The following is a 25,511-nucleotide window of genomic DNA, read 5'->3' as shown; positions in this document are numbered from 1 at the left end:
CCCATGGTGACCCTATGGCGACACGAGAGAAAGATTGGCTACTGTCCCTGACCTATGGTAATCCCGTGGCGTCATTTTGGGCCCAGATAACTCAACCACGCTAGGGCAATCTCCCTAGTTCCCTCTAGGTCACATTAACGCTACGGACCCTAGGTACGCCCTGGGCGTCCGGGTTTTAGCAAACCCTTTTATCAAACTTTTTCCCGAAAATCCCCTTTTTCCATTTCAAATCAACTTTCCCATTTTCCTTGCCAATGTCATGCATGAATGCATCATGCTTCTCAAATGATATGACAAGAGAGAATTTTTATACAGTACAAGTCAACATCCACCATACATAAAACTTAGTAAATTTTAAAAGGCAAGTAACCCACATGCTTCATATTATAAAATCTATCAAATTAAACACATTAGGCATAGAAATTCACTACTTAAGCATGCTTTCCCATACAACCTCAATTAACACACATAATCATATACTTCATATACACAATTAAGTCATTTTAAAGTAAAATCAATACAATTAAGCATGCTAGGCAACAAATAACAAGGAATTAACTCACAAAGATACAAGAATGTATGGATTAGAGACCCCTACCTCAAAAGATGCAAAAACCCCCCAAAAATCCCTAGATTTTCGAAAATCAAGGGTTGGCCAAAAGTGTGATTTGCTCCTATAAACGCGTAGATCTCGACGAGCTCTCCGTTTTGCCTCAAACGGCACCAACAAACTCCCAAAAATGATAGAGGAATTGAAGATTGAATTTGGTGAAGAAAAGAAAAGGCAAAAGAGGAGAAAAGTGAGGGAGAGAGCTTACGGGGAGAGAGAAAGAATGAGGACAAATGTGGCCTCTTAGCCACTAAAAATTGTAGTGGTGGGTTCCATCACTAGAAAATATCTTTTTTTTTATTTATTTTTCTACCACAAAAACCATATACATGCACTAATATAATACAACACAATTTAGCATTTAAAGAATTTACTTAGGCACAAAAATAATTATGCATGAAATGCAACGGACTCGTGACACAACTCCCGTACACAAAAATCCCGATAGCAGGTCCCACCCGGGACTGTCCGGCCCAAAAAATAGAAAAATGCCGAAATAGCAACCATTGTATTTCCAAGAGTCCTGAACTCAAAGAAATGCCCCAACCAACTCTCGGACATACCCGGCACACCCCACAGTGTCCGGTATGCAAAATGAGAAAAGACAAAAGTACCCTCGAAAAATCAGAAAATTCCAAAAAATGAAAAATGGCGAAAATTGGAAACATTACATTTAATCTCAAACTAGTCAAAGATGAAAACTGTATGTTCTTGTATAATGTTGTCCTATAAAAAGTCTTTCTCATCTTCTGTGAAGAGTTAAAGCAAGTTATTGAGTTAGAAAACCTCTTCTAACTTCAAAGATACTTCAAACACAATATTAAGAAGTTTCACAAATTTTGAAGCACATTAGAACTTGTTTTTAAAAAATTAAAACACTTAAAATCATGCCAATATTGGAGTACCGATAATGAAAATGTGTACGAATCAAATGTCTCTGAAACGTTATTTTTCAAAACAGTATAGAGTGTACCATGCTGAAATGAAGTGTACTGGTGAAGATGTTTCCTAAACAAATGAAAAACACAAAAAGGAAAAAACCACAGGAGACATGCACAAGCCATTATACGAGGAAGAAGTTAAAACCGGGTTGACAATTCCCACACCCTGGAACCCCTAGTTACCTCTTGAAAGACTGCACTAAGCCTTCTTCAATCTGTCCGTTCACTCGCCAACAAACTTCACTCCTCACAAATCCGCGTCATATATTTATTTATCATATCCATCTTATTTTGGTTCTTACTTGTAGAAATATTCCATAGGTTTCGTGTGCATTACAGAGCTCTGAAATCTGAATATATATAAATAGGCGATTTCAAGATTGAAAGAAAATCTGTATATTGCCTTTCTTTGAATGGTTTACAATGCTTTAGTTAAATAGGACATACAAGGGGCTAAAAAAAGGAAACTACAAGCTGACTACAAGCTGTGACAGCAAACTACAAGCTGTAATTACAGGCTGTATACTAACAGAAGCTACAGGCTGTGCACTAATAGAAGCTATAGGTTATACACTAAAATATCCCCTAAAATCTGGTCATTGACTATCTATATTTACACGCCTATCATATCCCCTAAAATATGGTCTTATTAAAACCAAATATCTCTTTTTCAACACTCCCCCTCAAGCTGGCTTGTAGATGTCTTCCATAGCTAGCTTGCTTCTTAAAACTTCAAACTGTTTCTTGTGTAGTCCTTTGGTAAGGATGTCTGCAGCTTGTTCAGTAGTAGAGACATAAGGAATGCAAATCATACCACAGTCAAGCTTTTCCTTGATAAAGTGTTTATCAACTTCCACATGTTTGGTTCTGTCGTGGAGGACTGGATTATGAGCAATTGAAATGGCAGCTTTGTTGTCACAGTAGACTCTCATTGGAGGAGAAACAATAACCTTCAAATCTTCAAGGAGTCTTTTTAACCATATAGCTTCGCAAATCCCATGGGCGAGTGCTCTGAACTCGGCTTCTGCACTACTCCTCGCTAATACATTTTGTTTCTTGCTTCGCCACGTGACTAAGTTTCCTCCAACGAAGGTGCAATATCCTGAGGTAGATCGTCTATCAACTATACTGCCTACCCAATCAGCATCTGTGTACACCTCCACTTGTAAATGACCTTGTTTCTTGAACATAAGTCCTTTACCTGGTGAGCCCTTTAAGTACCTCAGAATCCTGTACACTGCTTCAAAGTGTTCCTGTCCAGGAGAGTGCATGAACTGACTCACCATACTGACTGCAAATGCTATATCTGGGCGTGTGTGAGATAAGTAAATTAGTCTTCCCACCAATCTCTGATATCTTTCACGATCAACCATATTCTCGGGTTCGGCAGCTTCTAACTTCAGGTTGACTTCAATTGGAGTGTCAGCAGCTTTACACCCGAGTAGTCCTGTCTCATTAAGCAAATCAAGTACATATTTTCATTGATTCACGAAAATTCCTTCTCTTGACTTGGCAAATTCCATTCCAAGGAAGTATTTTAATGCTCCCAGATCTTTGACTTCAAAATCTTTAGTAAGTTTCTTCTTCAGTCTGGTCAACTCTTCAATGTCATCACCTGTCAAAATTATATCATCCACATACACAATTAAAATGGCAATTTTCCCTTCCTCACCGTGTTTGTAGAACATGGTATGGTCTGCCTGACTCTAATGATACCCATGACTCTTCACAGCCTTTCCAAAACGTTCAAACCACGCTCTTGGAGACTGTTTCAAGCCGTACAGGGATTTTTTGAGTTTACAGACTTTGCTCTGACTGTGTTTTCCTTCGAACCCAGGTGGCAAGCTCATAAACACTTCTTCTTCCAAGTCTCTATTTAAAAAGGCATTTTTTATGTCCAATTGATGTAATGGCCAATTAGAATTGACTGCCAACGACAATAAGACTCGGATAGAATTTATTTTTGCTACAGGAGCAAACGTCTCTTGGTAATCAATGCCGTACGTTTGCGTAAAACCTTTCGCCACAAGTCTTGCCTTGTACCTTTCCACACTACCATCAGCTTTACACTTAATAGTGAAAACCCATTTACACCCAACAGTTTTCTTTCCTTTGGGTAAGTCAACTATCTCCCACGTTCCACTCCTTTTAAGAGCATTCATCTCCTCTAACACTGCTGACTTCCAATTCGGATCATCTAGTGCTTCCTAAATGTTTCTTGGAACAAACAAGTGAGAAATATTTGAAGTAAAGGCCCTATGTTTATGGGAAAGTTTATCATAAGACAAGTATTTGGCAATGGGATGCTGGGTACAGGTTCGGATTCCTTTTTTAACAGCTATAGGGATATCAAGGTCTACAGGAACTTGGCTAGGTGTCTCTGTACAATTAGAAATAGTAGGGACAACTGTAGACAAGTTAGGATTTAGAGTACCTTGAGTGTTCAGGGAGTCATTGCTCGGGACCTCTGATTGGCCTTGCTCAGGTACAATAGTAGGCTCTCTACTCTTTTGATGAGTCTTTTTTCTGTTATAAACCAGAAGCTCAGGATTCGGTTTTTTTGGAACCGTTGGTAGGATTTCTCCCCCTGTTGGAGATACAGTAAGGCTCGGCAGATTAGGACTAGGAGGCCCCGGGTTTCCTGATTCTAGAACATCATTTTCTTGTTTAAAAAGATCAGTGTTTGGAGTAGAGTGTGAGACAATAGTTTTAGGTAAGGGAATATTAGTAGAAATCTCCCAAAAATTTTCTTCACTCTCTTTCTCCCCCTGAAGAAAAGTTTTCTGAAAATAAGGATGATTTTCTAGAAAAAAAACATCCATACTGATAAACATTTTTTTTGTTGTCGGATTGAAGCATTTGTACCCCTTTTTATTCGGGGCATACCCAACAAATACACATTTTTCAGCCCGAGGATCCAATTTAGATCGAAATCTACTAGGTAAATGGACAAAGACAGTGCACCCAAATACTTTCAAAGGCAGGTTTGAATAAATCCGAGTTTTAGGAAAAGATTTTTTAAGGCTTTCAAGGGGTGTAAAATAGTTAAGAACACGAGTAGGCATCCTGTTAATCAAATATGTTGCTGTTAAAACGGCTTCACCCCACAAATACTTAGGAACATTCATTGAAAACATGATGGCACGAGAAACTTCAAGTAAATGTTTATTCTTTCTTTCAGCAATTCCGTTTTGTTGGGGTGTGTCAACACAAGTGGATTGGTGAAAAATTCCTTTTTCTGTTAAAAAACTTCCTAAAACTTTATTAAAGTATTCGGTGCCGTTATCAGTATGAAGAATGCCAATTTTTGTTTGAAATTGATTTTCAATCATCATATAAAAATCCTTGAATAATTTTTCAACTTCAGATTTTTCATTCATTAAATACACCCAACACAAACGTGTATGATCATCAATAAAAGTCACAAACCATTTTTTTCCAGAAAGAGTTGTGATCCTAGAAGGGCCCCAAACATCGCTATGGATTAAATAAAATGGTTTTGATGTTTGGTAAGGTTTAGGAGAATACGTAGTACGATGACTCTTTGATAAAAAAACAATTCTCACAATAAAAAGATGAACAATCCAATCCTTTAAACAAAGAAGGAAATAATTTTTTAAGATAAGGGAAACTAGGATGCCCTAGTCTAAAATGCCATAGCATTATTTGTTCTCTAACAGGGATAGAACGAAAACTACTCAAACCTTGAGCCTTTTTATTACTTGAAATATCATCTTCAAAATAGTAGAGACCATCTATCATCTTAGCACTGCCAATCGTCTTCCCCAAGCTCTGGTCCTGAAATTCACAATAGGATTCAAAAAAGATAACACGACAATTAGAGTCTTTGGACAATTTACTAACTGATAAAAGGTTACAAGCAAGCTTAGGGACATGAAGGACAGACTTAAGATCAATAATTTTTGAAAGTTTCACTAAACCTTTGCCTGCAATAGGAGAATAAGAACCATCAGCTATTCTGATTTTTTTTTCAGAGCTAGAACAGGGTGAATAAGTTTGAAATAAATGAGAACAACTTGTCATATGGTCAGAAGCCCCTGAATCAATGATCCATGGGGTAACACTGGAATTTGAACGACAAGATAAGGCCTTCGGGTTGTTACCTGTTTGAGCAAGAGAAACATTAGGAGTACCAGATGAGGAATTGAATTTCAGCAATTTTAGAAGATGATCCATCTGTTCTTTACTGAAGGGAAGTGCCTCGGCTTCATGAGCTGATGGGGCTCGGTTGAATCTGCCTTCCTGCTTACTCTTCCAATTCGCTGGTTTACCATGAATTTTCCAGCAAGTTTCACGGGTATGGTGAGGCTTGTTGCAGTGGTCACACCAAAGACGGGGCTTTTCATTATGTTTCCTGCCAATATTCGCTTCAGATGCGACCAAGGCAGAGGTCTCAACAGCACCATTTGATAACTTTTTTCCAAGCATGACCAGCCTGCGACTTTCCTCTCTTCGAACCTCGGAGAAGACTTCACCGATTAAAGGCAAGGGTTGTCGTCCAATTATTCTGCCTCTCACTTCATCAAACTCGACATTGAGTCCAATGAGAAACTTGAAGATGCGGTTGTCTTCCACCTTCTTTTTGTAATGGTTGCAATCTTCAGGCGATTTCCACTCATAATCACTGAACAAATCAAGGTCCTGCCACAAACGTTTCAGAGAGTTGAAATATTTTGTAACACTGTTATCTCCTTGACGGATCTCTCCGAGTTTCAGCGTTAGTTCATAGACTTGAGACTGATTTCCTAGGTCTGAATACATTTGGTTGACATTGTCCCAAAGTTCTTTTGCTGTGTGGTAACACATATAATTAGAACTGATGTCCTCCTCCATAGAATTCACCAACCAGGTCATCACCATCGAATTCTCTGCATCCCAGGTCGAGTAGGATGGATCTTCAGGTTTTGGTTCCTTCTTTTCTCCTGTTAGGTAGCTGATTTTGCCTCTGCCTCGGATATACATCCGCACGGACTGGGACCAGCGAAGGAAGTTTTCACCATTTAGCCGAATTGTGGTAATCTGGACCGAGTGTGTCTGAGAGTTTTGGACTTGGGACTCAAAGGTCTTGGTCTTGGACTCAGGTATGTCATCAGACATGGTGATTAGAGTTGTTTGGAAGAGAAAAAAAAAGGAACAGCTAGGGGTTTTTTTTTCAGAAGAATCGGTAAGATGCTCTGATACCAAATGGGCGATTTCAAGATTGAAAGAAAATCTGTATATTGCCTTTCTTTGAATGGTTTACAATGCTTTAGTTAAATAGGACATACAAGGGGCTAAAAAAAGGAAACTACAAGCTGACTACAAGCTGTGACAGCAAACTACAGGCTGTAATTACAGGCTGTATACTAACAGAAGCTACAGGCTGTGCACTAATAGAAGCTATAGGTTATACACTAAAATATCCCCTAAAATCTGGTCATTGACTATCTATATTTACACGCCTATCATATCCCCTAAAATATGGTCTTATTAAAACCAAATCTCTCTTTTTCAACAATATATATATATATATATATGCATATAATGCACTGGGCTAGCCCTTTTTATAATGCAATATAAATTGAAAAATCTATACAAATAAATTATCAGTTTTGTGGGTTTCAATCTGCCAAGTACTATTTATCCATGACAACCCCAGCAATTTTTCCAATCATTAGTGTAGAAATTCACATGGTTGGTTCTTCTGTAAGTCATGCATCAGATGAGAATGACATATTAGTCTCTACATGGTGAAACACTAGTAATCTGCCAACAGTCAAATTGAGCATGAAGAAAATACTGATTCACAGATTCCTCGAAAGAAAATCACCTTTTTAGTTTGAAGAGTTAAGCTTGTCTTAAAGCCATTCTGAAGCCTCCCAGCTAAGCTATCATTATTGTTGAGATTTTTTGTGCAAGGTATCAGAGAATAAGTTTCTTGGGAATTCAATTGCCTACGCTTTCTGTTGCGCTGCCAACTATACTGTCTCTCACGCTTTTTAGGCTTTCCTGTAATCTGGTTTGATGATCCATGTTGTTTCAGCTTTTGATCAACTTCATTATTGGCATCACCGGTTCTAATAGCCTCTTCAGATAAATTCTTCTGACAGTGCTTTTTCCTGCAGTGTCCGCTGATTTGATTTGAATAACTCTGACCAGTACAGCCAAAACAGTTAATGGAACTAGAGGGAACATGAACATCAAAAGAACAACTGAAATGCTCTCTCTCTGATATTGAGTCAACTTCATCAACTCTTTTCCTCTTTCTTCCAAATCCTGAGAAGAATTTTAAACACCACTTTGTCAAATTCTCAGGAGTATCCTATCTGATAAACCATCATAGTAATGGGTTCAAACTGCAGACCATATCTAAGATAACAGCCATGAAGTGTATATATATATATTTTTTTTCAGGAAATGAAAGAAGTATTACATGCAAAGATGTATCTGAAAAGAGGATCAATTGAGATCAAAACCATTCAGGTAAGAACAGTACAAGAAGAAACCAAATCTAAAGTGCCAAGAGTATTGTCTAACAGGATCATGTGCCCAAGAATGATGCAGTCAAAATCTAGGTCATAGTTGAGATTGATGATGGTTATGGTATCTTGCAAATCAAGAAATCAAATGTTTGCGGTCCAGTGAAGGGCTTATTTAGGTTTGAAGATGCTGTTGCAGTCCTAACTACCGTGCAGATTGTACATTCTACCATAAACTATAACCTTTCCACACATTTCTTCTTTGACTTTTCTCCAGACTATTTCTGTCTGAAGTGAGCAGCTTCTTGTAGAAATAAGAGATTCTACTAATATGGTGCACAAAGTCACTTAAATCGAAAAAATCCATGCAGAGTTCACCACACTGATATGGTGTAGTGGAGCCACCACATTACAATGACTCTGATATGTGATTAGTATAATAGGGATGGGTTGGATAAAATAAAGGCAGGTTAGAGGTGTTTTATGTAATTAAAATGAAAATTCTATAGGACGAGCATTTGGCAACCTGTCTTATAAGAAACAGAGTATTAAACATTGAAAAAGAAACAAAAACAACGCATCAAGTACCTGAAAATAGAATAATGAGATAAACAATTAAATTGATTAAAAGAGACAGTAAATCATTAACATGTAAAGATAAACGATTTAGGAGCAGCCTATTAGCAATAAAATAAGTGGAAGTAGGATTAGGTGGTAAGGAAATATACAACATGGCCATGTAGATGCATCAACAAAAGATTAGTTTGCATAGAAGGTGAAAAACATTTAGGTAGATTAATATTATATTCGATGAAGTAAATTAACATGACTTAAATATATATATATATAATAGCATAAATAAGTTCTAATAGAAAAGGCTAAAGAATAGAAAAAAACATACATGAAACACACCCAAATTTAAGGCATAACACACTCACAGCTATCACAACTGGTAGTATAACCTAACTACCAATGACAATCCCTGAGAAAACCTTCTTGTTTGATCTACATAGTCACAGTTTTTATCACCATTGTTTACTTCCTTTATCATTTCTCCCCCTTAATATTATTCATTTCTTTCTGACATGTCTTTGAATTCTATTCAAACATAACCAAGAATATTGATAGGAGAGAAACAAGGTTCTCTATCATGATCTCTTAATAGCGTTCTCCATGCAATAAAAGGAAAAGACATTGGTTGTAGCTACTTATTCATTCTTCCAACCGGATAGAGAAAACATAGACTTCCTCAAGCAACAGGGAAGGTGACATTGACATCCTTTTAAACAACAAACAGTTTGTAATCTCCTTGCTTTTTCTAGGTTCAATGTCTATAATAAGCATCATTTGGATAAGGAGAATTTGCGGATGCCATTCGATGCAATTTAACGTGCAATCTCTGAAATTCGGTCATCAAAACAAACTACTACAATTAAATGGATATTCTATTTAGAAAAAATTTAGAATCCAAAGAAACTTCTAATTCCAAGTGTTCTTTCAGAAACAAACATCTTGCAATTCCATGCAGCCACCACCCTAATGACTCAAAATCAAAGGTATTTATTTGTAATTTCTTGCAATTCCGCTTCCGTGCAGCCACCACCCTGGTGACTTAAAATCAAAGGTATTTTTCAAAGTAACAAAAACAATCCCAACTTACAGGACGCACACATAAAACATCATAGCACATTAAATTAAAGTAATAAATCCACATATTCTTGTGTTTCCCATATAGGGATGGTAACAGGGAGAGTTTGAGTAGGGGGACCCTTCCCCACCCCATCCCCATTTAAGAGACTACCACTGTCCTCTCTCCATCCATGTTTAAGAAAAAATCCCCACCTAAAAAAATAATAATAATAAAATAAAAGAAATCCAATCCCCAACCTCAATATGTACCCCCGGCCCCGGCCCCACCCCACCCCACCCCACCAATCCTATTAGCACTCACAAAGCTCAAATAATACTCCAATAACAACTTCGAATTATACTAGTAAAAGAATTTAGAAAGCAATATAGTAAAATAAATAAATAAATAAAGAATCACTTTTGGGGTTTCCAATAGTTTGCAACAAGGTATAGAGAAAAATAAAAAGAAAAAGGAAAACAATGAAGGCTAATTGGTCCAGTAGAAGTAACCATGGTTGGCTGGAGAGAGAAAGATAAACTGAGTAGAGAAGGAAGAGTCGAGAGAGAAAGACAAACTGAGTAGAGAAGGAAGAGTCGTTTGCTACTCAGATCTTGATTTGGATCTATAGACTTACTCATATGAAGCAACAACAAAAATCAGCATTGTCACTAGAGCGAGAGTGAGGGTGCGAACTTCATGGAGGAGGAACCAAGCTATCAAAGGTCACCGGCATTTTGTTAGAAAGAGCCACCAATGGCATTGGTCTTCGATGAGGAGAGAAAGAGCGAGAGTGCAGAGTAGCAAAATGAGGAGAGAAAGAGAGAGAGGGTAGAATAGCAAAGAATAAGAAAGGTTATTTTATAAGAAGTACCTATTAAGCTTATAAATCTTATTCAACATATGTACGGTGAGACATTGACTAGAGTAAACACTAGATGCGGAGAACCAGTGACTTCCCTATAAAAATGGGATTACACCAAAGATCGGTGTTGAGTCCATACCTATTTGCAACAATATTAAACGAAATAATAAAAGATATTCAAGAGAAGATCCCATGTTATATGTTATTTGTGGATGACAAACACACAAATACAACACATTCATGTAGCGGAAATGAGGATGCTACGTTAGATGATAGGAATCTCTAGAAGAGCTAAGATAAATAATGAACGTGTGAGGGGAACATTAGGTATAGCGCCTATAAATGATAAAATTAGGGACAGTAGACTTAGGTGGTATGGTCATATTCAACATAAACCCAATGATGCACCTGTTAAAAGAGAATCAGTTGTTTGCTTAGAAGGTAATTGACAAAGAGGCCGACCAAAGCTCCTAAACCTGTGTGAGTTTAATCCCCTCCTACCTCCCCCCCCCCCCCCCCCCCCCCCCCCCAAAAAAAAAAGGGTGAAACCACACCAAACCAATTCAAACTCCCCCAAACCCGTCCCAATAGGGGTAGGACAGGGCAGATACCCACCGGGAGAAGTTAAATTGCCATCCCTAGTCCCATAACAACAAAGATGGAGAAAGAGTGTGAAAGAGGGAGTATTGTCCAAAGCAGGTCAAACAAATCTATTCGCTTCTTTAGGGCTTTTAAATACTTCCCTTTCATCATTGTACAAAATAGCACATAACTAATTCTAATCTTGACTCCCTATGGCACCCCCAAAAATCCACTTTTAATCTCCTTGAATAAAACTAGACCAGCCATTACAGATACAAGCCATGCAGCCATGTATGTCAACGTCTATTTAAACTTCCAAAAGAAAATGGCACTATATTAATTGGCTCAGAATCCTCATCTAAGGAAACAATGATCACATAAACTTTTCACAATTGTTTAATAAATTTTGAGGCTGTTAATTCCTTTTGAAATAAATCACACCATTTCAAAAGTTCCAAAATGTTTAACAAAAAGAATGGAATCTTCCTAGAAAATCGTACAACAGCATGCAATTTTATTCCCAAAAAATTATGAGAGTTTATTTTCTATTTAAGAACAGTGTTCCAGAAAATTTTTTTACTTTACACCCATTACAACAGATGACCAGGTATTTGGCCTGTATTTATGGTTTCATTTTTGACAAATAGCAGCAGCTAAAATATTGAGAAAATACCAATGGGACATTAGCCCAATGGTATAACCTCTCCTCCCCCAAAGGGGAGTTGAGGGATTCGAGCCCCATAGTGGGCAATTTGTGAAATGTGTGTGTCAATACTTACCTAACCAAATAATAATAATAATAATATTGAAAAAATATATTCATCTTTAGCTTGTAATTTACCAAAAAGGCTGTAAAGGACGGATTGAATTAGCACAGAAAGACCAGCAAGCCTATAACTTGACCAAAATATCGGCCTACGCATAGCATACATGAAAACAATATTTATATCGCCAACCCAATATAGGTGGAGCTGATTACAATAAATAATGAAATCATGTGAACTTGACAATCATCTAGTTCTAGATTTCATGTTATTTAAATTTCCTAGCAACAATGGAATAAATAAGAATGAAATTTTTTGTAGAAAGCAAATTAAATATAGAGCTAATTCGCATCCTTGTCTTTTTCCAGTAGATCAATACCACAGGCAGTGTCACATTGTCAGAAAAAATGTGAATCTAAAGCAGGATATTTCATGCAAAGAAAGTCAAATGAGATCAATTATAAATATAATAATGTCTAGTATATAAACACATAGATACATAAAAATGGTGTATGTGTGCATAGTTACCGTTCTAAACCCATCATCCAATTTAGTTCAAAGGTTAGAATGAATACCAAGGACAAATGAAGGATGCTGATATTTTGACTCTGATCCATCCTTTGAGAACTTGAAGAATAAATTACTGATGGAAGAACCTGCTACCTGATGGTGTTTTTTACGAGGAACAGGCAAAAAGACTGAAGTATTCTTTAGCAAATGAAACATGACAGCATCACCAACCTGCATTTCATGAAATTTTGAAGACGATCATCTATAATACAAACCCTTAGACGCATACAAGCACACATAAGTAAGGATATGTACATCAAATAAGAAAACAAACTAATATTATTTAAATGAAAGTAACTGTCACTCACCCTTCTTAAGAGAAGGCCCCATGATGCACATGTTAGAAGCTCTACAATGGGGCTAGAATGGCTATGCTGTCAGATATAAATAAAAGCTATTAAAAGTTCTACAATGGAGCTTGAATGTTATGCTGTCAAACATATAAATAAAAACTACCAGTACAAACAAGCTAGTGTTGGTAAAGGAAGCTTTAATTTGACGGCAATAGCAACAAAGTGACAGAAAGATAAACGTTCATAAAGTAATGATTGCTTACCTTGTCATAACCAATGCATATTACATTAGGGGATTCAAGTTTCTCACGCATTATCATTTCAATTGTCCTTCTGACAATCTGACAGCATTAAGATTAGTAACAAGTTAAGCATGCAAAATAATTGAAGTAACAATTCAAATAGCCCACGGAAAAGGAACTTCCATACTAGCAACAAAGTAAAGAAACTGCTTTAATTAATCAAACATGTAAATACGGTGATTTGGATCATCATACATATGTCAATCTCATGAACTATAGCATTGACACACTCTCAGGTCCAATTAACAACTAGTACAGCAACAACATAACTATTCGTGATGGCTGCCTCTGACCATCAATTAATTGAACAGTCTAAATTCAAAAACAAGAATGCTAAACTCTATGACTAAACAGAATGTTTAGCCGCCTTCTTTAATTGACATAAAAATAAAAGATGTGACAATCAAAGCCTTCACTGTCTAAGACAATGTTGAGGGTTCAAACGCCCCAATGAGCCATGCATGTTAGTATACTTTCCTATCAAATGCAAAATCAAATAATAAAATAAAAGATGTGGAATGAAATCATGTGGGACCCACAAAGATGCAAGTTTAGTTGCTATGCATAATCATGTTGCTTAATTCTGTGCATAGCATTATTCATTAGTGGGAAAAAAAAAAAAAAATTAATAATAAGAATAAGAACAACAACAACAACAACAATACTTGCCTCCACACCGGAGGCATTTTGGTAATATTTGGCTATCAATGAGTGCATGAATTTTCTAACTCCCTATCCTACAATACTAACTCACCAATGGGCATTAGCTCAAATGATATGATCCCTCCTCCCAAGGGGAGATTGAGGCTATGTTTGGTAGAGTGAAAAATAAAAAATAAAAAAATAAAATAAAAGATAACATTAGTTACGAGAGAAAAGAAAAGAAAGGAAAGGAGAACATAGTGTTAACCACTTATCGTGTTGAAAAGAAAGAGAAGGATAGTAACCATGTTTGGAAATAAAGGAAATGAAACTATTTTAATGAATATACTACTACTGTTTAAAAATGTTAGCCTTTCCTTACATTTTCTCCCTTTTTTATTTATTTTTATTTTTTTTGGTGGATAGCAAAACCAACTCATAAAGCTTTAATATATCCCTCCAAATTCTTCCATTCCCTTTCTTCTCTTCCAAAATTTCGTACCAAACACAAAAAAACCATCTCTCTGTGTTTCCTTTCTTTTCTTTTCCTTCCATTTCTTTCCAACCAAATTGGGCCCAAGTGTTCGAACCCTGGTAAGAGCAATATTGTTGGCGGGGATTTGCTTGAATTTTCAAGAAGGAAAAAAAAAACAAAATTACAAATTCAAAACACACAGACGCATACTTGCGTATATACATAAATATATGCAGACTTTTCCTCTTCCCAAATAATTTGGGTAATTTCAACTACGATAGAGATTTTCTTCCTAGTAACAAGATTTTAGAGTTTGGACCCCAAAAAAAAAAAAAAAGTATGCTCCATAAGCTTGACTAGGTTTGCTAAATTCAATCATTATTATTATTATTTGTCCTATTCCCTTTACCAATTCCCCTTTCCTTTTTGGTAATTTCAGTATAGCTCGAATTCATATTATAGTAACATATTCGAAAAAATAAACCATTAATTCAGCGAGTGTGTAAATGTGTGTATAATATATAGACAGAGCTAATAGTAGACCTCGTGCTGGGACCAGCGACGTTGAGGATTGAAGACTGTTATCGGAGGCGCATCTTCGGAGACGACGACGAAGCATTGGGATAAGAGCTTGCGATAATCGGCGGGATCATTGGGTCTGAGGAGGAATGACATGGCGTCTCCGCCGCTGCAACCTAGGCATCGCCTCCCATTGCAACGGCAATCTGAACCAGGCGGAGGCGGCGACGGCGGAATCAATGATATGATCGTGTCGGCAAGTGTACGAGCGCGGTTGCGGTATGCCTTCCATAGGACATCCGGGACCCTTCGTCTCCTCGCCATTGATGAGAGAGAGAGAGTGCGTGCAATAAAGTGTGTCAGTGCTTTTGTTAAGAGAGAGATTGGCGCCAAAAAAAATTAAAATAGTAAATAGAAAATAAAAATTAAAAATTAAAAATTAAAAAACCCTACTTTCAAGTTTCAACAACTGTTTGTCGCAATTTTTTGAAGAAGAAAAAAGAAACGGCTTCAAAATTATACAAGGAAGGTATAGGCCTAAGTATTTTCAAAAGCATAAAAATAAAAACGACAATGATTAGGAGGGGTGTTAACACTTTTTTCCTTTTCTTATGCACATAATTAAATTTCAAATGCATTCAATAGTCCCAAAAGCATAAAAACTTACATAAACTCTTATTATTGATTCAAATATTTTACTCTTTTTTTAGTAGGATAAATTTAGTTAATTTTTTTTTAATTCCCTTAAACTTGTTCAGTGACACCTAGAAACGACTCTGGGTGTGAAAAAATAATAATGTCTTTATAATGATATATTATATTACATTCTATACAACAAAAAGAATAAATTTATCATTTTATAAAATTTGGTCAACATCATAGCAAAAAATAAATTTATAGGGGCGTTGTTGAGCACCCACATCAAAGAGGTTAAAATAACACAAAAGATGTCAACAAATTTGTAAATTAGTGTTATCCATCCAAAATAGAAAGTAAGAGTCAAGTCCCCAATTAAAAAACACACACACGAATTTTGAAATCTGAAGGAGATGGTTTCAAATTTGGGAATGGCCCTGGGCCTTGTAATTTCTTGTGGGTTTGACTTGTTTCAGCTCCGGCTGTTGTTTTGGGGCATTTGTTTTGGCCCATACCTTTACTGTACATACTTTTAATACAAATTGCCTCAATTTTTGGGGAAAAAAATTTTTCTTCCGAAAAAAATAATAATACTAGTAATAATTTCCCCTTAGAGTGAAGTGTATGCTTTTGCGAGACGTTGAATTGTGTTCTTTTTTTACTTTTTATTTAATTTTTTTTTTTTCTTTTTTCAGTGTAGAATCTATGGGTTTCTCTGGGAATGGCAACCAAGTGGTTTTTAACGGGTGTATCCTCCCCCACCCCTACCCCCGCCCAAAACATGTTAAATAGGGTATTTTTCAACCCATTCTCGCCTCCGTTCAACTTTTTCACCCCGCAGGAACCCGTCCCTTAATTTTTCTTCCTTTTAAAAATTTTTACCCCTCAAATACAATTATATAACTATTAAAAATTCATTAAAAAAAAAAAAAAAAACATCAATACTTTAACATAAAATTCAACATTACAAACATTGAATGAGAGAATGTGAATCATAGGGTTTCTTATGCTATTTATATATACTAATAAAATAAAGATAATTTAATAATTTATCTACTTAAATGTAGTAGGGCAGAGTGACCTCCCCCACCCCACCCTAAACCCGAACGAGTTTTTATTAGTAAAAATCATCCCCGTCCAAATAACTAAACGGCTCCCCAAAATTGCCATAAACGAGGTGGGTGGGTACCTGCTTCGTGAGACAAATTGTCATCCCTAGTTCCCTTATTATGAAATGATGAAATAGTCGACTTGCTTTGTTAATATTAATATATTAATATTGTCTAAACCATTGCAAATTTTTCAAAGCTCAGAGGGGTTAATTAGGGTTAAGTGCAGAAAAATACCCCTAGAGTATACTTCCAGTGCATATCACACCCCTCACATACAAAAAAACACCCCATAAAGTTTTCATTTTTGTGCAAATAGGTACTTCTAACAAATTTAGTTGATTAAATTACCCTTATTGAACTATTTTTAAAAATATGTAAAAATAAATAATTTTGTTAAATGACAAAAAATGACACTATTGGAAGACGCCCCTAACGTGCAAAAAACACCCCTAAAGTTCCAGTTTGGTGCAAATAGGTTCATTTAACAAATTTAAACATTAAGTTAACTAAATTACACTTACTCAACTTATAAAATATATAAAAATAAATAAATTTATAAAATGACTGAAAATGACACTATAAGAGAGCACGGACAATGGACAAGTAAAGATAAAAATAGAAAATAAAAATAAAATTATAAAAGAAAAGTAATAAAAATAGAAAAAAATAAAAAAATAAAAAAGTAAAAACTAAAGAAAACAAATTTGCTTCAAACTCCAAAAACTAGTACACACTGATATTGGGATTATTATTATTATTTTTTGTTTAATAGTTTTGATACGGGAAAAAATAAAATAAAGAAAAAAAAAATTAAAATTCTTGTTTTACAAATTATAAAAGTTTCAAAGAAAAAAAGTATAGAGATATATATATATAGAAAAAAAGTTTTTTTTATATATATATATAGTAATATGCACATAACACCCCTATGCTATGAGATTAATAACATATATATACCCCCTTGAATATTTTTGAAATAGTAAAAGGACAAAACGGGTATAACAACATTAATTTAAGTCAGATGCGGTGTTTTTTGTCACTTTTTCAAATATAAAGTAAAAGTAATACATCGAGTGTACTTTATAAGCGTTTTCTGTACTTGTCCCGAGTTATTTACAACCCTTTTATTTTTTCAGTTAAACATATTAATATAGAAAGTTTTAACAATTTTTAAAAACTTTGGTAAATAGAGTCCATTTCCAATGAAATAAGATCATAAATTTTTGCTTCTCTCTTTTAATTTCTATTTTCTTCTTCAAAATGATGGCTTTAGACACTTGCCTACTACCTGTAAAAGCCCTTTAAAGGCTCACATGGTTCACATCATTGCTTCGATAATTCACACTGTTCACGTCATACCAACCTTTCCCATTCTTCAATTCATTTGTTTGGTCCACCAACTGGCTTTTAATCAAATTTTGAGATTCATTTTCATCTCATTAAACGTTTCACTAAATTAACCATATTCTATGTTTAGGACACCGAAATGACTACTTGAATTTGAGATTAAAAAAATTTAGTTTAAAATTTATATTAAATTTTCATAAATCTCAATTTAAAATCACCAATTCGATATCTCAAACACGACACATCGGTATAAACAGTCGGACTTTTTTTATTTCTAACTTTGACCAAAATTTCCTGTTCAAATCACATTCGTTGGATGTGGATTCAACGCCTGGAAATAGAAGTAGTAGGTAGCATTTAGGATTGTGCAGAAAATCAAAAGTCAATGTTCCACAGCCAAATTTTAGTGCCTTGAAAAGTTGTATGTACAGAAAATAAGAAATTGGCAACATCTTTTTGAACATTTTAAAATTTGGTGATATAGAAACATAAAAGAAAATAAATTTTAAGAGTTTTAATTCAAGAAAATGCTTATTGTTTTGGAAATTCAAAGAAAAAAATATTGTTCTTCAAAGTAAACTTTATGTTCTTTGAATTCATTTTTCTTAATTATTTTTATAAAATTCAAATGGCAGAGTATCCGTTCATTTAAATATAACTCCTTAAACAATTAGATAATAAGAGATAAAACATCGTGAAGCACCTCAAGTCATTTTAGTAGGTATTGTGTTCACAGATTATGTTTGAATTTCGCAACTTCGATCTACAATAAAATAACACACCTCTTATTTCCCCCCAAAAACAAGAAAAAGATGCATCCATTAACAGTAAAATATTTACTTGACTTATTTTTTAACGAGATTTTTATTTTATTTTTTACTTTGTCTGTACCTGAAATGATAAAGTACCACCCAATCATCACTTTTGTTAGCACATGGAGAGCATATAATCTTAGTCGATTTCAATTTATCACCTAAATAAAAAATTAAATCATATAATTTAGGTCAATCACAACTTATACATGGTTAAAAAAATATAAATAATTTGAGAGTCTAACATATTTGACTTTTTAAATTTTTTACTTTTATGTAAATAAAAAATAATTTAATTCTTTACTTATATAACTATAATCAAATCCGTCCTACTTTTTAAATTTTATATGACACCTTTAAATAAAATTCGTACATATATTTACTAAAATTACGTAATTTTAAATTATGCATTTTTTCTGTCCCAAATTAGATTTTATATTAAAAAATGAATCACGATTCTTCAAATAAAATATTTAATTTAAGATAATTACAATTTTTAAAATAAATTATTTAATTTGAAACGAAAATAGTATCGAGAAAGTAAGGACATACCGGTACAAGCGGCCCCACCCAAAGTACAAGCAGCCCCACCCAAGTTTGTTTGTATGCGTGATAGACGTTTGAAAAGTGCCACAGCCCACAGGTTGTCGACCCGTTCAAGATAGATACAGATCTGCGAGGCAAAGGTACATCCTTATCCTTTTGGTACATCCTTATACAGATATTGTTTTATATTTTGAAATTTCTTAATATATTTGTATATTTCATTTATGGATGAGTAAATGAAAATTAATAATTGAAGTACAATGAATGAAAGAAAATGAATTGTTTGACACGTTGGTTAATATAAATAATATTATTTGGTTTAAAACTTTAAATAGATTGAAAGAAGGAAAAAAAATTGATTTATATAAATAATTCTTATTTTTACTAAGAAGATAATATATCTAAATACATGTATTTAATAAATATATTTCATCTTTTGTAAAGAAGTAATATAAAAATATGAATTAATTATTTTGCAAGACATTCGGAGAGAAATAAGGGTCAATATATCATTCTTATAAAAAGTTATGTATAAACACTTAAGAAATAGATAGGGTATAATTGTAAATTCACATAATGTTCTCCATGAAAGAAAACTTTTCCTATATTTTTTTTGTTGAAAAAATTTATGGAATAACTAAGTGGCTAGAAAAAAAAAACCTTCTAGAATAAGGTACGATGGTAATTTTGCGCGCCAAGAAAATAAATTTATAAAGATAAAAAAATGGGCAAAAAAAAATATCACGCGTGAAAATGTTATGTCTATTATTATTATCTTTTTGGATTTTAAGAAAAAGTGTTGGAAAATATAACATTTTTGCACTATTTTAGTTTTTATTTATTTATTTTCATTATATATTTTATGCTTTATTTCATATCAACAAGACAACAATAACCGCATTAAAAAATATTTAACACCTAATGAATATGTTTCAAAAGGTTGGTACCAAACTTTTATGAAGTTTGAACCGAAACTTTAAGAAAACGTGTTTAGGACATTTGAAAACGTCAAAAAAAAATAAAAAATAAAAAAAAAAATAAAAATATTTAAAAATAAATAAATAAATAAAAGGTTATTCAAAAAACTTCTCAATGTTGGATGGAATTTGCAAGAAATGGTATTCCTATTTATGAGAGAGATTCTACCAGAGTTGACCAAGAGCAAAGTTTAAACAGGGTACTTAATAGTCTCTTTCAATTTCTAATTTGAGGTAATAAAGATGAAGATAAGATAATAATTTAGGTCAGATTAGCTTAAAGGATCAATCCAAACTACACAATTTATGTGGGGCAGCTGTAAATAGGATAAAGAGTGAATCAAATAAGATATGAGACAATTAATACATAAATTTATGTCATTATTTCAAATTATCGGTGACTAATTTGATCGTTCGAAAACTCTTAACAAGTATCACATTGGTGTCAATCAAAATTTATTTCCTATCTTTGCACGAAGCGGTCTTAATTTCGCTTCGACCCTTAAAAAATTTGTTGTTCTTTTGTAGTTTTATTTTTTAAAAAAATAATAATAAATCAAAATTTTAAAAATTAAAGTAATGCTAACAACAATAATGCCAAAGCTCTTTTGGTGGCCTGGATCAGTTAAAAAAAAAAAAAAAAACATTATTTAGACAGGCGTCCACACTTCATACAATTATACATAATTTAAAAGTAAATTTAATTATTTGGACACTCAAACAATTATAAATGTTAGTATATAACATAAACTCATATAAAATAACAATGTTCATCAACCTTAAAAATATTAAGAACCCATTTTAAAGGGTTAAACTCTTTTATATATAATGATATATAATAATTTATTTTAAGTTAAAAAGTAAAAGTAAATTGAAATTTTATTACAAAATAGATGTATGGAAATAAAATTTTATACCTAATGGCGGTCACATTCTCTTCGTGTCCTTGTCCACTTAAGTGCTAATTGACCACTACTAGTCAATTGAAGATCAAATTTGGACCAATCCCATTATAATCTGCAAAACAATTTATACAAACGGTGGCTAATTTTGGACCACCAAAACATTATTGTAAGTACAAGTAATTGATAATAACTTGGACCAAGCAATTAATTAATAAAGCGACAAATTGTGGTGGGCTGCACAAAACCAGACACGTTTTCACCTCCCATTGGTTTCCCAAAAAACCATTTTCAAAGCTTGTTTTCCACGCGCCACCACAGCGCTATCTCAACCTCACCCCAGGGCCCCACCTTTTCTTTATTTAAATTCAATTTCTATACCCATCATATGATATGTCTAGAATTTCTATCCTTTCTCTCTCATCAGCTTGTTTTTATCTCTCTAAAAATGTTGCACTTGTTCTTTGCGGTGGCCTTCTCTGCAGTTCCTCTGACCCTCTACGTCCCTCCTGTGAGGAGCTTCAACCTCTTTGTGGAAACTATGGAAGATCTATGGAGGGAGTCGAGTGGGTACACCGGTAGGTTGTTCCCGCGTCTACGGTATGCCTGCTCTAGGATTTTGAATTGTATGCTATGTAACACCATCTAGATATATATATATATATATATATATATATATATAGTCTTAGATTTGATTCTTTCTTGAATCAGATCTTGAACTTCAATTTGCTGTTTTTTTTTTTTTTTTTTAATCGGTTTGTAAATAAATATACAGTCTCTGAGAAAATTTTGATTTTGGTTTTGATTTCCTCCTCCTTTTTTCCCTTTGGATGTTCAAGTAATTTGGAATGAAGGGTAGTTGTTTGTTTTTTTTTTGTGGCGCTAATAGTTGTGGTGGTGTGCAATTATGGGATTGTGTTTATGCTTATGCAATTGATGCAATTGATTAGTATAGTATTGATGCAATTGTAATTGTGAGCTTTGGGTAAGGTTGTCCAAGTCATATGTTCGAAACAAGTAAATAGTGATCGAAGGAAGACTGCGTATATTTCACCCTCCTCATATTTTCATATCTCGTAATGATCGGAGCCTCGGTGCATTAGACTAACCTTTAATTTTTATTGATAAATCTTAGTTTTTTGTGGTGTTTGTGTGTTTCTTGTGTGCTGTGTGGTTTTTAGTGAAAATGCTGCAAGCATGTGATGGTGGCCTTTCCTATTTAGAATGCATAATTAAAAAGGGGTTAATTGAAAAAGCCACTTTTTTATTATTCAAGAATCTGTGTAACAAATAATTGAGGGCAGTTTTGTCATTGTCTACTGTTTAGGACTAGTCCAACACTGCCTCCAAAATTGATTCCAAATTGATTCAAAAGCGAAAGGAGCACGTAAAGAAGGGGGAAACTTCTGGGGACATCAGGCCTATCCAGGACTGTTTGGTTCTCTAGAAAATTTCATCACATCTATGTTTAGGTCCTGTATTTGGAACTTAGTTGGAGATGGTACATCTGTATCCTTATGGTTTGACTAGTGGCTTCCAATGGGGCAGTTCATTGGGAAAGGAATTACTTTTGATTCTTGATTGTCTATATCAAAGTCCTTGTTTCTTGTTTTTATTCCATACGGATGGGTCGGGCCATTGTCTTTAATTCATGTGAATGGATCCGCCACTTGAATTATTCTTTTTCTATTTTTTTTTATTATACACTTTATTTTTTTTAAATCGTTTTTAATTATTTCATCCCATGTCAGTTTTGGCCGACTTTTTTATCTAGACTAGCTTCTTTAAATAGCGTTCTAAGAGAGAATCGAATGGGTTTGGCAAGCTAACATGCCAAGGTTCATCGACTCTCAAACCTCATTGACATCATGCCAAACCAAACTTCTAATGTTGGACCTAATTCTGTTTGATGGATTGCTTCTACATTAGGGCTTTCCGTATTCACTATGCTTGGTTTGACCTTTGTGTAATGACTTACAAGTTCTACCTTTCATTGATACTCTCATTTGTGCTCAATTGCTGCTGCTTAGGTTCATTACTTGGCTGACTTAATCTCCCTTAGCTCTTCTATAGAATTTCTTTTTTCAATTTAATCTGTTTTTATTTACCCCAAGAAAAAACCAAAGAAAAGAAGGAAAGTAACCCTTTGAGTACTCGGTTCACTTGCAGGGAACCGAATCTGGAGGCTCGAAACTCTACTTTTCACTTTGAGTTCGAGTAATTGGGGAATTTGTGAAATGCGTGTGTGATAACTTTAAGAATTTCAAAATAGTCACAGGAGATAAACATGGTACATGTATTATTTAAAGTACAATATTTGGGTTCTCCCTCGGAGGACAAACATTGTTCTTATAGCTGACAAGACAATAACTTTACCTAATAAAAAAGAAAAGAAAATAAAAAATTTGGCGGCCCTTAAGAATTTCAAAATATTCACATGAGATAAACATGGTGCGTGTATTATTTAAAGTAAACATGTATTATTTAAAGTACAATATTTGGGTTCTTCCTAGGAACACAAAGATTGTTCTTATAGCTGACAAGACAAGTGTCCTAAAAAATTATGTAATAATAATTAAAACCCAATTTTAAACGATTAACCCGTGAACAAGTCTTCGATAATGAAGTCTCTGCAGCATATCTGAGAATGTTTTTCTCTCTATTCAACTAGTAAGTTTGTGTTGGATCTGCTAGAGAGAAGAAGAATATGTTGAGATTATGCTGATAATTGATGGATGGATGTACTGGTTGATGTCCGCCGTAATAAAGCTTGGGTTAAGTTCAAGTAATGTCCGCCGTAATAAAGCTTGGGTTAAGTTCAAGTAATAATAGAGAATGGCAATACATGTATGTATAGATACGTATATATATAATACGTATAAAATGGCAATATATTTATATTTTTAACAAAGATGAACCCTAGAAACTTTGGATTTGGGAACTCTTGATTTAAGCCATGGATTTGAGTGAATTGGTTTCCAATTGTTAGATTAAAGGAAGGATGAGTGGATTGGTTGATTGATGAGGATTGAAGCTGGAGTTATGTGAATACTATCCATCTTTTAACTCTTTTTTATTTTTTAAAAAATAAAAAAGAGTTAAAACCTTCCTAGGTAGAAAATAAAAAATGTGATGGCCCTTAAAAATATCAAAATTTTCACAGGAGATAAACATGTACATATATTAGTTAAAACCTTCCTTGGTACACTTGCATGTATTAGTTAAAACCTTCCTAGGTTAAGTGTACCGAACATCATCATTGTTCTAGCTCTTTCATAATTGATTGAATTCATTGCACCGAAACTTCTTCCCTTCTTGTCCTTGAATTTGTTCAATGGACCTTTCCTATTTCTTGAAATCAAGTTCCATAATATTTATAATAATAAAAAAAATTAAAAAAATAAATTAAAAAAAAAAACAGATTTAGTGACATACTTTTTGTCACGGGTGATATTTTATGTAGAATATATAGTTATACACCAACAAATGTATTAATGATATGAATTACTACCGAGGGATAAACTGGGGACTTGAATAAGCGAAAACACCGTTCGACCCTGTCTATTAATTCCAAATATAATTCCTCTCTTTTATTTTTTCAATTACATAAATACCCTTTTTTGCACTTCCCCTTAAGCTTCTACCCTGTCTCACCCGAACTAAAAAGGACTGCAAGCGACGTGTACATGTCCCTTGCACTTAATGGAGTCAATTGGTAGTTTCTGCAACTCCACGTTTTGTAATTGTTTTTCTTCCCTTATTTTGAAAGGTTAAAATTGTAATTTAAAATTAGGTTAAGTGCAAAAAAAAACCTTATAATATATGTTTTGTGCACAAATGGTTCTTTCTTTTTTTAAAAAAAAATATATATATATATATATGCATTTAGTCCATAAAATTCAAAATTTTTTGTAAATAAGCCCATTTTGATCAAAATTGACATAAAGTAAATTTAAAAACCCTAATTTGTCCTTTTCTCTTCCTATTCTACCCTTTTCTAAGGGATTGCTTCTCTCCTCCTCACCATCACCATCACCATCACCATCACCATCACGGCTATGTTTATTCTGGCCATTCAATTCAACTCCATAGCAAAACGAACAACCTTGTCATAAACGAAGCTGCGGCGAGATTACAGAGCTTTGGCGACCATGGCTTAACAATCAGTTCAGGCTTATGGTTGCTGATAGCGAAGAAGATGGCGAAGGGAGTGCAGCAGGTTATGGTTGTTGACGGTGCAGGGTATCAGCCACCGGAGATCAGAGTAATGGGCGCGTGCAACACCTGTATACACGTTAGATCTACACGCAGAGATGTTGAGATTGGTTAGGTCAATGCAAGGACAACCATGATGTTGTTTTGCCAGAAGATGAAGATGGTGATGCCAATTACTCCCAAGATTTTTAATTTATAAATTATTTAAGAGTGGACATTGAAATGTTTGACTTGGTGTAGACTAGTCGTGGTGGTAGATTGCATGAAAATTATTTAAGATTGAATTTGTTCTGTG

General features: G+C 34.2%; 1 protein-coding gene across 1 annotated transcript in view; it reads right to left on the bottom strand.

Moving 5' to 3' along the window:
* LOC132295046 (telomerase reverse transcriptase) overlaps positions 1-15,286 on the bottom strand; it is a 43,552-nt gene extending 28,266 nt beyond the window's left edge. Inside the window, exons 1-5 of the mRNA XM_059793123.1 lie at positions 14,694-15,286; positions 12,995-13,072; positions 12,747-12,812; positions 12,444-12,609; positions 7,382-7,827 (exon numbers count right to left, since the gene is read on the bottom strand). Of these exons, the coding sequence (XP_059649106.1) occupies positions 7,382-7,827; positions 12,444-12,609; positions 12,747-12,812; positions 12,995-13,072; positions 14,694-14,993 (1,056 nt within the window). The 5' untranslated portion in view covers positions 14,994-15,286. The remainder of the gene's footprint in view (positions 1-7,381; positions 7,828-12,443; positions 12,610-12,746; positions 12,813-12,994; positions 13,073-14,693) is intronic.
* Positions 15,287-25,511: the final 10,225 nt, after the last annotated feature.

The sequence above is a fragment of the Cornus florida genome, unplaced genomic scaffold (assembly GCF_030987335.1).
Source record: "Cornus florida cultivar Cherokee Brave unplaced genomic scaffold, ASM3098733v1 CherokeeBrave_3.0.0_Hap2_Chr02, whole genome shotgun sequence".
In the NCBI taxonomy this organism is placed as follows: domain Eukaryota; kingdom Viridiplantae; phylum Streptophyta; class Magnoliopsida; order Cornales; family Cornaceae; genus Cornus; species Cornus florida.
The sequence above is the reverse complement of the archived record's forward strand: the minus strand, read 5'-3'. Positions and strand labels throughout refer to the sequence as shown.